General features: G+C 25.4%; 1 protein-coding gene across 3 annotated transcripts in view; it reads left to right on the top strand.

Annotated features, from left to right (window-relative positions):
- LOC112603484 (probable phospholipid-transporting ATPase IA) overlaps window positions 1–17,845 on the top strand; it is a 28,550-nt gene extending 10,705 nt beyond the window's left edge. The window contains exons 2-23 of one of the 3 annotated variants that reach the window (XM_025352057.1): window positions 2,807–2,905; window positions 4,526–4,749; window positions 11,758–11,856; window positions 11,923–12,083; window positions 12,165–12,362; window positions 12,423–12,700; window positions 12,774–12,883; window positions 12,943–13,038; window positions 13,096–13,212; window positions 13,290–13,416; window positions 13,479–13,675; window positions 13,735–14,019; window positions 14,081–14,233; window positions 14,295–14,495; window positions 14,555–14,713; window positions 14,798–14,983; window positions 15,062–15,319; window positions 15,390–15,508; window positions 16,531–16,665; window positions 16,743–16,838; window positions 17,217–17,308; window positions 17,449–17,845. In XM_025352057.1, coding sequence (XP_025207842.1) covers window positions 2,854–2,905; window positions 4,526–4,749; window positions 11,758–11,856; window positions 11,923–12,083; window positions 12,165–12,362; window positions 12,423–12,700; window positions 12,774–12,883; window positions 12,943–13,038; window positions 13,096–13,212; window positions 13,290–13,416; window positions 13,479–13,675; window positions 13,735–14,019; window positions 14,081–14,233; window positions 14,295–14,495; window positions 14,555–14,713; window positions 14,798–14,983; window positions 15,062–15,319; window positions 15,390–15,508; window positions 16,531–16,665; window positions 16,743–16,838; window positions 17,217–17,308; window positions 17,449–17,546 — 3,441 coding nt within the window. In that variant the 5' untranslated portion in view covers window positions 2,807–2,853 and the 3' untranslated portion in view covers window positions 17,547–17,845. Of the gene's footprint in view, window positions 1–2,751; window positions 2,906–4,525; window positions 4,750–11,757; window positions 11,857–11,922; window positions 12,084–12,164; window positions 12,363–12,422; window positions 12,701–12,773; window positions 12,884–12,942; window positions 13,039–13,095; window positions 13,213–13,289; window positions 13,417–13,478; window positions 13,676–13,734; window positions 14,020–14,080; window positions 14,234–14,294; window positions 14,496–14,554; window positions 14,714–14,797; window positions 14,984–15,061; window positions 15,320–15,389; window positions 15,509–16,530; window positions 16,666–16,742; window positions 16,839–17,216; window positions 17,309–17,448 lie in introns of all 3 variants that reach the window. The other 2 variants (XM_025352056.1, XM_025352058.1) reach the window with 2 other exon arrangements.
- Window positions 17,846–18,570: the final 725 nt, after the last annotated feature.

Here is an 18,570-nt window from a genome sequence, read left to right as displayed (position 1 = left end):
GTGGGTTATTATATTTATTTTTGTATAAAAGTATTCAAAAAGGTATGTTCAAAAAATTACATGTTTTTGGAATGTGGTAATTTTGTCTTTCGATCATCATATGTAATAATTTCATAACATTTAATATACTTAAAAGCATAATTTAATAATATTCTCATCGTAATAAATAATATCAGTTAAAAGTAATTATTTTGGTGTTATTATGTCATTAAATTGTAATTCATCAATACGTTTATTAAACGTTATTATTTTGTCGTGCAATTTTGTACTTAAAATATGTTTGGAATAGATTAAGTTATTGAACGTCGTTATTATCTGAATACTTATGTTAACAGTCGGAGCGGATACATTTAAATTAGTCATGTTTCTTCACACTTTTCTTATCGAACGTTTAGAGTTTAATTGATTATTTGATTGTTTATTATATCAATATATTATTATAGTCTATTTGGTAATTAAAATTTAATGTTGTGTGTACTGTCAACTGTTACTCAGTGTAGTTGTCAAATTGTAATATTTTGAAGCTATTTCAGTAATTTATATATGTTAGTGAGTAATGCAATATTTTTAAGCTATAAATATTAAAATACATTGTTGTAGGATTGTCATTTTTTTTAAATATATTTTTATTCTATATCCATTTAATAATTTAAATTATTTAGGTAACAATGATTAATGATAAATATATAATGTATTATCTAAAAATTAATATAATTCGACAGCCTAAAATTTTATTGTTTTATTTTATGTTTATTTGTGCTTCCCTATTATTATTACTAGGAATTACAAATAAACGTTTAGTAGGTATATTTTATGATATTAAATTTTCTTCGAATATTTTAATGATAAGTTTATACGTATTTAAATAATAAATCTGTATTTAAATTGATTTTTAAATTAAATTAATCAATAATATGTACGTAATTATACATTTATACCTTACACAGACAGTTTGGATGATACATTTTTCAATTCTATTACTACAAAAAATATTATAATCTATTATAGCCTATAGGTATATAATATATCTAATTGTATCAATTAGTGTTCTGAAAATGATAGAGGTTATACATTTCAGTTACGAGTTCAGTGGTTCTTATTGTTTTTATTGTTACTATTAAATCTTGAAAAATATTTAAACATTTTAATTTGTATATTAAATATTTAAATTCGATTTTCATTTAAATCGTGACATCAGAAAAATAAATAATAGTCCTGTGCATGATAATCGCTTGATAATACGATCCATTTAGATAAATTGACGTAATACTTGTATAATAAATAAAATTATCGTTTACAGGATAATTCATTTTATGATTAAATAGTGCACTTTGTTATTTTTAAATTGTTTTGAAATAGGTACCTGAGAGATATTTCGTTTTCAAATATTCTAGTTGCATCTGACTTAAATAATCATTCAAGTTCATTTCTTAAGTATCCACTGTCTAGTTTAGCTTGTCGAATTAGAAAAAAATATTTTTAGTACTTACATATTATGTATTGTATAATAGGTGATTTAGCCTACAATAATTTTGTACATAAACCTAATATTTGAATAATACGTATTACTTTAATTTTAGTACAACGAATGTTATAGAACTTTAAAATATTTTTACGTTAGAATCGTTGAGTGTAGATTGTACAATCTATATTATTAAATGGTTTGTATTCGATGCAGCGCTCGTGTACATTGAACGTCACATTTCACTAAACAAGTGTTACCCACGTTAATTAGTCACCTGAGTAGTACCTGTGTGTTATATACACACATAATTTAAAAAAAAAAATGTTTAACCTCGTACTAGTGATGAAAATATACAATATTGAATATTTCAATCTGATTTTGTATCACTACTAAAGCAGTTCTTTTTTTGTGTAGAGAATCGATTAAACTTGGATATTTATTTTAACATTACTTTAAATATTATTTTTTCATTGATATTAATAATTATTTTTACAAATGATTTGGGTTCAAATAATATTTTTAAAAATGATGATTTATTTTTTTAATTTCAAAAATACCATAAAATATAATAAAAGGTTTTTTAAATATTTTTTTTTTTTTTTATTAAGGAGGTAAGAATTTAAAAAAATATTATTCATATTAAGAAAATTGTTTGTATTTTATTGCATTCGTAAAATTAACTGACAGCAGTAGCTTAATTTAATTGATTCGTTTGCATTTTTATAGTCTTAATTATTTAATTAATTTTTAACAGTTATGTACTTAAATATTTGTTAATTATAACTGCTAATTAATAACTTACTGAGAGTTTTCAGAGTTTCGATTACTTTACGATTAGGAATCGCATTTAGTTCATTATCCACCCTGTATACATTTTTAAATCATTGATTAATGGTCTAAAAGTAACATGTCTTAAATTATTCATTACTTTTTTTATCGGTAATTTCATTATGACCTTGTTGCCTTAAAGTTTCAGATAGCGATTTATATGGTATTATGGTTGCAGGGACATTATATTGGCAAAATGTAATTACTTACACGAAGCGTCTTACGAACGACGCTATCCTGGTATACGATGTACGTGTTTGGCTTATAAACATTATTTTCCAACATATTATGTCTATGCGTTTATCTTGCCTCACAAATTGGTCCATAAAACGTCGATATTACTTTATTAATTTTCTCACTGATTACTAAATATCAAATAAGATTTTTACTTTTTTGGTGTTGGGTAATATTATTTTACATCGTAATATTTTAGTTGGTATAATAATATTTGTGTGTAGTAGCGTGTCTGCTGATTTGGTTTTTATGAACAGACAAAATATAATGTTTTGCTAGCTTGTCTTCCTATCATTCTTACCTCAGTGTGCAAAATATTATAATCCATGTCAAAAAAAGGAAATTCACAGGCTCCACAATCCAGTAGCCAAAGCATAGGTAAGAGAAATAAAATAATGTATATGTATTTGCATTACTTATATATTATACATATATAATATATACGAGTACCTATATTATATGCGTATATAGTATATACATACACCCACGTATATACATTTATTATTATTCTTGTCTTGTTTTTAATTTACCTATCTAATTAACAACATTATGTATAAATATTTTGTAAATTTGTTAAACATGTACTTATAACAAAAATGTCTATATTAATATTCTAATTATTTCTAACAAGTAACTAAGATCATTGATTATATTTTAATTTTTATTCTTAAATTATTATCATATACTCCATTTTATAATCAATGCTAGAACTAGACTATTGAACTCCATTACAGAATAATGATAAAAGTATATTACATTACATATTTAATATTGCACAAAATCAAATTGAAGAATTCAATACATTATCATCAAAATTGCTTTTGTAGTTTTTTAAACGTATGTAGAATGTAGATTGTATGCATGTTAAAAAAATATGCTTATTAATATAATAACATGGCATTAGAATATAATAAGAATATTATTCATTATAATAGCTTGAAAAATGTGTGCTTACTTGAGTATTATCAAAAGAAATTTTGATTTATCTAATTTAATTAATTTATAGACTATTATATAGTTATTTGTTGTTTTTTTTCAAGTCAACTTATTCAAATTTTACACATATATCAAAAAATATCCTGGATAACTAAATCTTTAAATAAATCTATTGTATTTTTTGAGTATAAATTTAATGAATTTGTATCTACGTATATGGAAATGAAAATAACTTAATGTTGGGTCTAATTATTGTTTTTAGTCATCGAACAACAATACGCTATTAACAATTTTTTTAATAATAGTACGTTTTTTGTAAGATTTTTTCAATCTAAAATATATACACTACTTTAACGTTTTTGTTCACACTATCGATATATTATATTTATAATTCTCATTTGCAGTACACACAATCGCCCGCGAATAAATAAACTATACGGTGTTTTTAGTGGTGCGTTTAAAAAAAAAATTAGGCAAATGTTTTCAAAAACTCAAATTCGTTGCTTTACCGCCGAACAACTCATTTTATATATAATAAAAATTGTGAAAAAATAATTTAAATAAATAAGTACATAGATTGTTCCATCGACTTTTTTTCATGTATATTTTAATAAAATCGTTTGTGGAACAATAATAAAAAGTATCACTGTGTGTTAAGCTTGTTACATACTACGACTTTTATTTATCCTTTAACAATGTTTGGTCTGGTAACACACTATATGTTATTTGATGTTAGATTTATGAGGTTCTCACCCATTTTAAATATTGAACATGGATCCAAAAAATCAAACTACTTAATTAGTTTTCACTTTGTTTCAGTAGATAATTGGGTGTATATAGTGTTATTTTTAAACAATTTCATACTAGTTATCATTGTACAGTTGTACATTGTTTCGAACTATGCCGAATACTGTTCATGGATAAATAAAACTATAGTGCGTAACCAACTTTATACCCTGTAAATAAACCGACATAATATTATTGTGTAAATACTATGTAGGATATGCGTTCTTTGCACATATAAACCGATGTTGATCCTCAAGTTTTCACAAAATGTTTCAGATCAATACGGGTTCGAAGACGATGGACCGCCAGATACTGTCGATTGCCTACAGGGTGCAAGAGACAGCAGGACGATACAAGTAAACTCGGTTCAAAACTACAAGCACTGTTCAAACTGTATATCTACGGCCAAGTACAGTATATTGTCGTTCTTACCCATATTCCTCTTCGAACAGTTCCGGCGTTATTCGAATTGCTTTTTTCTGCTTATAGCACTCTTGCAGGTAAGTCGAAGTTTTATTTGAAAAGGCGATTTTATTTGATTTGATGACGTGTACCGCGTTTATATAATGATGACGATAATTGACAAACGATAATTATATGTATATATTATGAGCGTAAAGCGGAGTCGTTACTGCAATATTTTTCTTCGGTTGTGTATTTTGAAACAATGAAACTAAAAATATTAACCTCGCTGCTGTAATATATTACAATTTTAAACAAAATTATGTGTCCGTTTATTATATTAACTGGCGGTATTTGTAATAATTAGGATCGAAAAGTTTTAAAATTTAAAAATAGGGATTGAATCAATGTAAATATAAATGTGACTTATATAGAAATGTGATGTGAGTATTAGTAAAAATGTCTATTTAAAAATATTGAGAATTTATTGTCACAATTTTTTTTAATTAGTCGGTTTAAGTATAAATTATTAAGAAATTCATTATAATATCAACAATTTGCTAATTGATTTTATAATAAAACATTTATTAAATTTTTATTGATAAAGTTATTTACTGGAAATAAAAAAAAAAAAGAAGTTTAGCATATAGTTACAATACTTTTTTCCGAGCGATTAAAATTTCGACAAAATTGGATAATAAAAATATAATAATGAATTATTCCAATTAATTTTTATTATTTTATTATTACCCAAAAAATATTAACCATAGAAACTTAGAACGTTATTACATACATAATGTGGTTTTAAAAATATTTAGACAACATTATTTAAACTACCTAATTATACTACGAACCTTATTCACAATTTTTCTATTTTCTACTGTATGTCAGAATTGTCTTAAAAATTAATAATAATAAAAAATAAATTACTTATAGAAATATAAATAATATATGATAAAATATCCTTTGTAATACAGGCTGATAGACCGCCTCTATTTAGAATCGTATTTCGTTTTACCATTGAATTAAATTTAATACATCTATTACAGTGATTTACTAAATGACAAGGTATACACTTTGCTGCGAGTTATCCGATTTTTATTGTTTGTGATAGAAAGATCATTTGAAAATTCTATTAGTACAAAAATTAATGTAATGTTATTTTGAGTCTATAAATAAGAAATAAGAATATTATTATGTATAATTAATTTTTATATTAGTTATTTGAATTATTATACAATTTTAAAACATCAGTAATATAATTTGTATAATTCGTATTAAACCATACTAATTTATATAGGTTTGATTAAAATATATTTAAACGATCTTTTCCTGCTCATTGAGAACAAAAGTTTTATCAAGAGACAAATTAAAGTAATATTTATTAAGAATAATGTATACTCGTATTAACTAATTTTTAAATATTTTTAATTATTAATTTTAAATTTGAAGACTAGTTATAACTGACATTCTCTTGTCCTAATCACACGAAAGACCATCATTTTCTGTCTTTTTGATCTTTTTTAGACTTTGATCTAAAAAAAAGAAATATGCTGATACATATTATTGAAGTTTTAAACTAAATACATTATGGTTAATCTCATAAACTTATGCCTATATAATATATTTTATATTCATATGTGTATGGATATGCAAATATGTAGTATCCTTTAGCAAAACTATTTTGGTAATGAAAATTTGGTTATTTAAAAAAAAAATCATTTTGGGTTGTTTTGAATTACAATTTTTAATTTCTATTACCTTATATTATGTATTATTATTAGTAGGGCCCGGATTTATATGCTCTAAAAACCTCAGAAATATGCACTATAAAATATGCATTTATGCTCTTATTTATTTTATAGAAATCTACACTATAAAAATAAAAAATAAACAAAATAATTGTTTAAAAAAAAGTCTTTTATTTTCATTAAATATAAATAAATAGAATCGAATGAAAGTTACGCGCCACTCTGATCACGACAAACACGACTTGTGTATAATTAACTAAAACCTACTCAATAAAAGTTGACTACTTGTCTCGATAGGTCTCAGATAAGATTAGAAAACGACTTCGCCAAATTACATGGACTATAAATATGTTTATTTAATTAAAATAAGCAAAATATTATCTATTATTATGTATTTAAAAATCGTATATATGCAATAAAAAAATTGTAAAATACAGAAATATGCAGTACATGTCAAAAAATGACAAAATATGCAAGAATATACAAAATAATACTATATTTCGGAACTATTGACTACAAATCAAACTTGAAGCTTACCTAGCTATTTTTTGGGCTGTTCAGAAAAAACATGCAAGTACATGTAAATCCTGACCTTAATTATTAATTATAATATTTGTTAGAATTGTTAACGATAATTTGATTTTTGTATTGAAAATTATACATTTATAACGTATGGAAACCCTAGTGAATTGATAACGGATCGTAATTTAAGTATATTTATATAAATGCGTGAGTGCTTCTGTTTGGCGCCGCACCTATACCATCACACGCTTCTTATTTATTATTGGGCGTCGCTGTTTCGAATTTATGTGTCACCACCACCGATAGGTTTGAACGATAAACTGCAGATATACAATGAGGAAAATAACATTTCCCATGTGTATTTGACGTGTAATTTGCTAAAAGTATAATATTCTTTGCGTTCTCTGATATTAACTGACCTTATTGTCGAGGCCACTCGGCTGTAAATGTTAATGGCTTCGTGACCTTTGCATCGAGGTTCATATTTATTATCACTGCTGGTGCCTGGAAATATTCCATAAATTCGTTTCTATTAGAATATTGTACATACGTACATATACATTTATATATATATAAATTATATAAAATACATATTTTTTTATTGTTTATATTATAACAGTAGTTTTATTGGTATTAAAGATAATAAATGCGTTCTTGAATCGATCACCAAAATAAATTTATTGTTAATGTTTTTAAAAATCTAGTATGTTCTAAAATAAATATTTAAATTTATCGTCAAAATTATTTTAATCGCTTTAAATTTTCCATATTAGTGACATATAATTTAAAAATATTTTTCAATTTTATTTACATATTCCTATTTATACGTTATACACTTACACTAAATACATAATGAACATTTTAAATGTGTTAGGAACTTGTTTACACATACTATTATAATTTAGCTTGCAAGGTATACATTATACAGTGTACAGTTTATTTGTATAGCCAATTATGAACATTTTTATATTATGAACGATGACTGTACGTTTAGATTTATCAACTTCAAATATATTTCCATTACAAAATCGACTATACCTAAATGACTAAATGCATCTAGGAGCTCTGAGAAATCTATATGAAGTCAATAATAATAATAACAATAATATATTATGGAAAAATCAAAGGCAAAATATTTTTATTTTGTAATTGTTTACCTATACCAGTATTTTGTAAAATATAATCCACGTATTAATATTTACTAGTTTATTGTTTTGTTAATCGAAGATGTTTTTAGATATCCATGTATAACTTCTGGAGTTAGTGCAATGATAAAATAGGGGTAGAGAATGGAGTTCCTTAATATTTAAATTCTATAATAAAAACACTTCTATTAATTATTTTAACTATGTCATGTTATTTTTTAAACAGCTAAGTATGTTATTTTGTAATTCTTGGTCACAAAATTATATCGAATAACATAATATTCAAATTCAATCTAACGAATTATTTATTTATTTATTTATTTATTAATTAATTCACGGAATAAAATTCCTTATTTAGTACAGTACATAACAATAATTCAGTAAAATAAGATAGCTAACATATACAAGGTGTGTTATACTTTAAAAAAAAAAAAAAAAAAAAAAAAACTTATAACTTTATATAACTTTTTATTATTATGAATTATGATATTGCATAATGCAACTATTAAGTATAATTTTCAAAGGTATGCAAGTGGATACCGCCTAATTATTGTTCATGAAAAATGATTCTTAGCAGAGATGATTATAAAATATATCATTAAGTATATTTCATAACATGTTTTTTTGTATTGCTATTAAAGTATATTATTTAAATATTAGTATTACGGTAGGTTAATTCAATAATTTTTAAAATACATAACATTTGTTATATTATTAATATTTAATTACTATAAATTATAATAATAATAAATATAATTTTTACCATATTGTATTATTGTTATTACCTTTTGAGTTATATCACCTTACTGTAAAACAGTGAATAGCTAGGTTCATTTTATAAATAGATAATATCTAAAAAATAATCTACGTTGTTTGTCTTTGTTCAAAGTAAAATTTACGTGAAGTTTGAGCCGAGTAATGTTTTTAAATTATAATAAAATAATTAACGTCGTTATTCGTCGTTTCAATATGTAATTTCATTCAATTTTAAACTACAAATGTTCATAAAAAAATAATTGTGTTGATAATTTTTTTAAATTTTATAGTTCTAGTTTGAACTATTTATGAACTATATTATATTAAATGTTGAAGTTTTAGCTATGAAAATTGAAAACTATACATTTTTACTAAAAAATACATGTAATCGGTAATGTTTATGATTTTGACGAGTTTTGTTAAAATTTGTTCTTAAAATGTATACAAGAAAAACTGGGTCTATACAATTTCAATATATTTGTACAAATATAAAATTAACTCGTGCTAGATTAAATTTTTAAGAATTTTGACTAAGCAATAATTTTTTATTGATAAATAAAAAAAAATGTATAGATAACACAAAAATTATGAAAGCATTTTAAAAATTATAATATAAATAGTTAGTGAAAATTTCAAGTTTCTACAGCTATTAGTTTTTAAATTATAATAAAATAAAGAAATCAGTTTTATATATGCAAAACTTTCCAGTTTTTATAATTTTTTTCCTTGGATGTATATTAAAGTACTGCAAATGTATAGTTATAACCACAAAAAATTGAATATTGAAGCATTTTTGCTGTCCTAAAAGGTGATAACAAACACAGAAAAAAAAAGTTTTTCAAGTAGGTAGTGCTCTATTGTTCATAACTTTAATGTGTAAGTAGTGGTAGAACACTGTAGTGTATTGTATGTGTACATATATATAAATTTGAATTCTATGTTTTACTGTATAAGAAAAAATGATTCTGAGTGAGGTCTATCGGTATTTAAAGTTACTAAGTGTATTTTATGTAATATTTTTTGATATTGCCACTTAAAGTAGCTTATTTTACTACTCTATAGATAAAGTTGGGTTCAATAATTTTAATAGTCGTTTATGTTTTTCAAATCTTAAGAGTTCGCCCATTTTATTTTTTTTTAATTTCAGTATTATGTTTGTGCAAACAATAGCTTTCGAAATAAATTCATATTGATATTCATTTCTAAAATACTTTAATTTATGCATTTATAAGTAATTAAAAGTAAAAACCTTTAAATGTGTACCTCTAATAAGTATTCTATAAAAAATTTAAAGAAATTTTTGATTGAATATATTTTTTAATTTTTTTTAGTATTTCTCAAAAAAAATAAATTGATTATTAATAACATTATAAGCACATTAAGCACATATATTTATTTAACCATACCTATAAATATATTAGAGTTAAATAACCCATTATAAGAATTTTAAATTAAAAATTGTGCGATAATTTGTTTAGGTATATAATATAAAAATTAAATAAATATTTCTATTTATTTTCTTTAGATTCAAAATAAATTTAGTTTAAGTCATTTTATTTAAACAATTTATCACAGTTTTTAAGTTCATCAGTGCAATTTTATAATATTTTTTTCATTTATAATTGCCAATAAATAATTTGCCTTTTGTTAAATATTCTTTTAGAATATCCGCTTTTAAATTGTTGTTTATAATTGGTACTTACTAGGATATATAAGAAAACTTTTAAGAAAAAATCGCTTAAAAATTAATTGAGTTTGTTCTATTTATATAAAATGATCGATAAATATTATTGATTTGGAATTAAACTTACAAATCGTGAATCTTAAAGTTTATTTTAATATTTTTTCTTGGATTTTAGTTAATATTTAAAAATATCTTTAAAAAAAATTGTGCCATTCGCTGCTGATTTTTGAATTATGATGGTTAAAAAAAAAAAAAATAGATATATCTTATGGATAAATTTTTTTATATGGCATATTATAGAGATAAAATCATAACTTTATAAATATAATAAGGTTTTGCATTAAAAACGACAGTTTTCTGAATAAAAATAAACACGATTCGAAGCTAAATACGATGCGTTTATTGGAAATATTTTTTGATAATAAATTAATAATTTTTATACTTGATTAATTAATATAAAGTATGTTCAAAGAAAAATTGAAATTAATTAGAAAATAATTCATTAATATAATGAATCATTAATATTTGTCATTTCATTCAGACTATAGATATAGTATAGTTACGTTGAGTTATTAATTTAATTTGCATTGTTATTTGTTACTGATAAATATTACATACTATGTACCTTTTTTAGTTTTTATTTTATTTCAGTAGAGAAAATCTTAAAGTCATATTGGAAAACTGTGTTTATGCACATAACACAAATTACAGTTGTATTTAAAACACTAATTAAGATAATTTAAAATCGTTTACCAACATTTAGTTCTTCGTTTATTTTAGTGAAATATTAACATGATTTGTTTTTTCCTATATAAACTGAATGCCAAGCATTACTCATTAGTGTACATATTCTATACAATATTCAAAATTGATATAAACTGTGGAGATATTTGTAATTTTTTTTAATGGATTGAATAATTTGAAATTATTACATTTTCTTTTATTTAATTCCAATTTCAACTGAATATTATACTACCTATCTAATCTTTTAAGTGATTTCTAAATAAAATTGAAATTAGTAGAAAAATAATTCGATTAAACAGGATTAAAGTTATTAGTATACAGAAATTCTTTAATAACTTAATTTTTATATAGGTACATAGCGTGCTTTTAAACATTGAAAAATGTATAATATAGCTTAAGTGCCATATTTGTTAAATGTATTTTTAATATTAAATATTAGCCTTTATAGTACTTGGACCAAAGTAACAAGCAAAAACTCAAAGCATTATTTTTATTTGATTACAGCAAATACCAGAAGTGTCTCCTACTGGTCGATTCACAACATTAGTACCATTATGTTTTATTCTTTTAGTCTCTGCACTTAAAGAAATTATTGAAGACTTTGTAAGTTAACTCATTATAATACAATCATTACTATTACTTATTTTTTTGATATGTGTGTGTAATTAGAAAAGACATAGAGCGGACCGTGAAATTAACCATCGAAAAGTGGAAGTCTTAAATAACGGTATTTGGACGCCACAACGATGGGATCTCATAAACGTAGGCGACATTGTCAGAGTGCAAAATAATACGTTCTTCCCCGCCGATCTTCTAATACTTTCTTCCAGGTATATTTTTTAATGTTTATTATGTACATTCATATATTATAGTTTATTGGTCCTGTAAACATTTATTGTTTTTGTTTCTAGCGAACCACAAAGTATGTGTTATATTGAAACAATGAACCTAGATGGCGAAACAAATTTAAAAATTCGACAAGGTCTTCCAGAAACATCGCGTTATGTCGATGCAAATGATCTCATGCGCTTTAAAGGAGTAATTGAGTGTGAGCTTCCAAATCGGTTGATCTATGATTTTGCTGGCAGCTTAAAGTTGGTGGATAGAGTGTGAGTATTATGTTATGTAGGTAGTATTGTATTCAGCATTTTAATAATTTCTGTTTTTAGTCCGTTGTCTTTGGGTCCCAACCATCTGCTGTTGCGAGGTGCCATGTTGCGTAACACAGGTTGGGTATGTTCTGTAGTTATATACACTGGCCACGAGACAAAGCTCATGATGAATCAAACTTCAGCTCCTTTGAAAAGGTCAACTGTAGACAAAATTGTTAACACACAAATTATAATGCTTTTCTTGTTGTTGTGTACATTGTGTTTGATAAGTGCATTTTGCAACATTATCTGGACCAAACAAAAGGGATCAAAAGACTGGTATTTACAAGTAGATGGTAAGTAAAATAATTTACTCCTCGTCTTATTGAATTTAAAATATTTTTTATGTATTTGTATTTTTATTTTCAGAATTTGTCACATTCAAATTTGCATTTAATTTACTCACATTCTTTATATTATTTAACAATTTAATTCCTATTTCATTGCAAGTAACTGTTGAGGTTGTGCGTTTTATGCAAGTAAGTTGTCTTATTTTTTTAGTGTTCATTCATTATTTTATATTTATAATTGTTTTTAGGCATTGTTTATCAATAATGATATCGAAATGTATCATGAAGAAAGTAATACACCAGCTATGGCACGAACTTCAAATTTAAATGAAGAATTAGGCATGGTAATAAGTTTTTAAGCACTGTAAATAAATAACATGCTATATCAGTTTTTTTTTTAGGTGAAATATATTTTTTCTGATAAGACTGGTACGTTAACTAGAAACGTTATGGAATTTAAACATTGTTCAATAGCCGGAGTACTTTATTTAGAAGGTTCACAAGAGACTTTAATAAGTGTATGTAAATGTTGTGTTTTTAAATTATGTTTTTAAAACTGTTTTGAAATTTAAAATTTGATTTGTCTTTTATACAGAATTCAAAAAACCACCCAACGCGAGATTATGTTTTAGAATTTTTAAGAATGATGTCTGTTTGTCATACAGTTATCCCTGAAAAAGTTAAAGACTCAGATGAAATTTTATACCATGCATCATCTCCAGGTTTTTAATTTTTTTATGTTGCTTATTTAACAATTTTATTTACCTATTTTTATTATTATCAGATGAGCAAGCATTATTAAAAGGATGTCAACAGTTTGGTTATGTGTTCCATACTCGTACTCCAAGAGCGGTCACTATTTCAGCTTTGGGTATCAATGAGGAATATGAAGTGTTGACTGTCATAGAGTTTACCAGTGCTAGAAAGAGAATGTCCGTGATTGTTCGTGCACCTAATAAAAAAATTTATCTATATTGTAAAGTAAGTATGTGGTACTATAAAAAGTTGATTTTAAATAATTAAACTTAATTTTTTTCCAGGGTGCAGATACTGTTATTTTCGAACGACTCTCAAGGGTAGGCGAAGAGTACAAAGACATAACATTGAAACATCTTGAAGAATTTGCAAATAATGGTTATCGTACATTGTGTTTTGCTTATGCCGAGATTTCTGAGCACATTTACTCTGATTGGAATGAAGAATTTTTGAAAGCTGGTAATGTTCTGACAAATCGTGAGGGCGCTATTGATGAGGTTGCTAAGTTGATTGAAGTAAATCTCATTCTGCTTGGGGCGACAGCTGTTGAAGACAAATTACAAGACCAAGTCAGTTCAAAATAATTTAAATATTTGATAGTCAGTGAATAATGAATTTGTTTTGACAAAGGTACCAGAAACCATTGCAGCTCTGATAAAAGCAGATATCAATGTTTGGGTATTGACTGGAGATAAACAAGAAACTGCCATTAATATTGGATTCTCAACAAATCTGATTACACAAGGAACTCCTTTAATTATACTTAATGAGCCTACATTGGACGTTAGTAAATTATTTAGTCAATATTAAACAATAATAATTAATTATTTGTTTTAATTTAAAGGAACTCAGAGAATCGTTACGACAACATATGAGTGAGAGAGGACCAACTGTAGGAAAGCCTGATAATCCTTTAACGTTGGTAATTGATGGTCAGTCATTGAAACATGCTCTATCTCATGATCTAAAAATGGATTTCTTAGAACTATGCATGAGTTGCAAGTCTGTTATATGCTGCCGTGTATCACCTATGCAAAAAGCAGAAGTATGTATTTAATACTGCAATTATGTAGTATATTTTTATCATATTTTATTTTGAAACAGGTTGTAGAATTAGTAACGCTAAATACACATCAAGTGACATTAGCTATTGGAGATGGAGCAAATGATGTTGCAATGATACAAAAAGCACATGTTGGCGTTGGTATATCAGGTGTTGAAGGATTACAGGCTGCTTGTGCATCTGATTATTCTATAGCCCAAGTATGCATTATAATAGCTAAAACTATATATTTTTGTTTAGTATTTTTCTATTAACATTTTAACAAAAACATTTATTATTTATAGTTTAAGTTCTTGTTGAAATTATTGTTTGTCCACGGTGCTTGGAATTATAATAGAATGTCTAAGTTGATTTTGTATAGTTTCTATAAAAATATTTGTTTGTACATTATTGAACTATGGTTTGCAATTTATTCTGGTTGGTCTGGTCAAATCATTTTTGAAAGGTGGACAATTGGATTATATAATGTCGTAAGTACTATTAACTATTAAGGTTAAAATGTAATTAAAAATGTTAATTTTAAATTTCTCATTTCATTTTGTTCTTAGTTGTTTACTGCTGCTCCGCCCTTGGTAATCGGTATATTTGATATTGTGTGCACTGCAAACACAAGACTCAAGTTTCCTCAGCTCTATTCACAGACTTTGGATACATTTAACGTACGGATATTTTGGATATGGGTGATTAACGCTATACTTCACTCGTTCCTGTTGTTCTGGATTTGTATGTTTGCATTGAAACATGAAGTTGTGTGGTCTAATGGAAAAGAAGGCGGTTACTTACTCATGGGAAATTTTATATACACTGTAAAATAATTTCTATTGTCCTTTTAATACTGTAAAATGTGCATCAAACATTACATATTTTTTATTTTAGTATGTCGTCATTGTTGTGTGTCTTAAAGCTGGCCTTCATATACAATCATGGTCTTATATTGTACACACAGCTATATGGGGTTCAATTGCTGCGTGGTTTGTGTTTTTGGTCATCTACAGGTAAATGCATTGAAGTTTAGTTGATAATCAAAGAAAAATATATTATTCATACTAGTTGTTATTGTCATTAATACGTTAACTGTCACATGTCCACCTGCGACCCAAGTCATATCAGCGCGTCAGGCCATACCATTTTTACATGGTCTGTCGTAAATGTTTACATTAATTAAAATACCTCCAGTAGTTCAATTTTAGTAAAATTTATATTTTTAGAATCAGTTGAAGGATTTTATTGTTTTTTTTTTTTTTTTTTTTGTTTAAAAAAATGTTAAAATTTTTCTTATTTACACCATGGTTCAATCTAAATATTAGTATCTCCAAGCATTGAAGAATTATATGTATTTAATGTTGATGTTAAATTGGGCTGCGGACGACCCAAGTGGCTTTACATTAATAATATGGTTTAGGTCGTTTAGGACGTCAGCGACCCAAATAGCTTCACAATAAAAGACATCACTTGGGTCACCAGTGAGCATGTGGCAGTCAATGTATTAATACAGTGTATTATAAACAAAATATATTATTTTCTATTATATTGTATTAAGTATTGCAATTATTACACAAAAAGATGGTATTTAGACCTATTGTATGACAAGATTTTTGGACTGATAAATAGATTTTAGTTTTGAAAACAGATTTTGATTTATTAACATTTTTAACATTCCAAAAATAATTGTATTACAACACTTAAATAACAAAAATTGCATTGCAATTATTATATAATTTTATATTTTTATAGTATAATTTTTTATTTTATTAGTATAAATGTTTAACATTCTACATGTTTAACTGCAGTCCTGTTTATTAATATTAAAATTTAAAAGTATTTATTATTCAAAATATTATATAGTATTTTAAATTTCAAATTATGAAGTCACATGACTTTGTGTGAGTAAATTATAATTTTTATTCATTAAATCATGGCGATAATCAATTTTTTGATATAATTTTCAAGTACAACTACCTAATATATAAATTATTTGAATTTCTATAAATGTTTATATTTGTCATCTTTGTTTCAGTCACGTATGGCAGGTATTCCCTATTGGTTCTGTGTTTACTGGCATGGATGTTATGGTATTCACATCACCAATTTTCTGGATTTTGATGCTGTTTTCAGTAACTGTTGTTATGGGATTGGATTTAGCAGCTTTATCGTTAGTAAACGTGGCTTTAAAATATGCCATTATAGTCTATGTATCGTTTTGTTTTTCAACTATTATTTTGTTTTCAGAATTCAAACAACCACCAAAAAGACTATGGTCCAAACATTAAGGGAAAATGAATTACGAAAACCAGACACAAACAATGTTGTAAATCCAAGACATAGGTTTGTGTAAATTGATATGCTACAAACATTTTTCATGTTTTCAAAATAATCTTTGATGTACAGTTTTTATTAGATGAATAAATTTTTATACCGTGTAAAAAGTGTCATTATTAATTAGTTAGTAATTTATTTTATTCAGAATTATTTCATGATTACGATTTTGTAGTAGATATATTGTGTTGTTAAACTATTGTATACAAGTTGAAATGTAAAATGATGTTGGTTGAACAGTATCTATAAAACCATAGTTAGAGACTTGCAATATCATTTATTTTTATCGCACATAATATATGTAAATTATTCATTTGTTGTATTAATTTTCTTAAGTGTAGTCACGTATGTTAATATGTGTGCACGTTATTTATTTATTGTTTCTAGAACAAACGAAAAGGCACGTCTCCTTGAGAACGTAAAAAATGTTTTCAATTTCAAATCTCGATTACAATCTACTACGGAAGTTGAAATGAACCGTAAGTGACAAAATACTGGATCTTGTGACTTATGTTTTTACGTTAGTTTGGTTTCTGCACGCAGTTTTGTTTGTTCGGTGATCCAGTTTGATCAATGACCACCGGTGTTCGTTTATCGGTTAATTAATATTATTTTTTAGATGGTTTTGCTTTTTCACAAGAAGAAGGAGGCGCCGTCAGTCAGTCGGATATGATACGCGTGTACAACACGTGCTCGCCAACTCCACAAGTCGTATAAATGCGTGCGAACTGCCGCTAAACCACTGTTAGTAATAATAATCTTAAACATATAATACCGCGTGTTAAGCACTTTGTTTTACGATCTGTTAGCTGGTCACTCATATTGTTATTTTTATTATTGTCAAATTCATTACTATTACTATAATTTTTGTTATGATGTTGACTGATTATTTTTATCATCATCATCATCATCATCATCATCATCATATCTCCATCATAGCCATCATTATCATCATGAATGTATTTTGACATTGTGCTCACCATAATAATATTATTTTTATATTAAGTTCATCAAAATATCTGCGTGCAAATCCCATCCATTGGTACTTGTTGACATTTGCTAAATCTCGACTGTTCGCCGAATAAATGAAAAACAAAAATAGTATATACTACACTAGATAAAGGTTTACAAAATTAACTGCTAACTTATGTGAATACAAAATGACATGGTCTATAAGCTATTGGTACAAAAAGGAGAAACATTTAATGGTGAATGTGCGTTTCATCATATTTTTACTTATAAATTACATAATAATATATTTTATATTATTCATGCTTGTTTGATAACTATAAATATATTAGGAAAACGATTAAATTTATTTTGATGAATTTTATTTTTATCTAGTGTAGTACCTAAAAAAGTTTGTTAGTAAAACATTTATGTTCACAAAAAACCTAATTATTAGTCGAAGTTTGTTTTGTAGGTACATGTAACATGTCCCTACAGATATCTAACTATAATGGACTGTAAACCTATTATATCAAGTGGACCGCATACTTTTTCGCATTGAGTACTTATCTAGAAAATAATAAACATGTAGTGTTTTATGTGATTGAACTTTCTTGGCAAAAATTATCAGTTTTTTTCTTAGACTAATTTTGATTAATAAATAAGTTGAAATTACCTACATAAATTACGTAGTATAGCAAACAATAGATTTGATTAAAGTGTATATTAATTTTAAAATTATTTCTTAAATTATTATTTCGTGGTAATCCACCTAGTAATAGCTTTATGTCTT

The sequence above is a fragment of the Melanaphis sacchari genome, unplaced genomic scaffold (genome assembly GCF_002803265.2).
Source record: "Melanaphis sacchari strain LSU unplaced genomic scaffold, SCAv2.0 Contig109_pilon_pilon, whole genome shotgun sequence".
Classification (NCBI taxonomy): domain Eukaryota; kingdom Metazoa; phylum Arthropoda; class Insecta; order Hemiptera; family Aphididae; genus Melanaphis; species Melanaphis sacchari.
The sequence above is the reverse complement of the archived record's forward strand: the minus strand, read 5'-3'. Positions and strand labels throughout refer to the sequence as shown.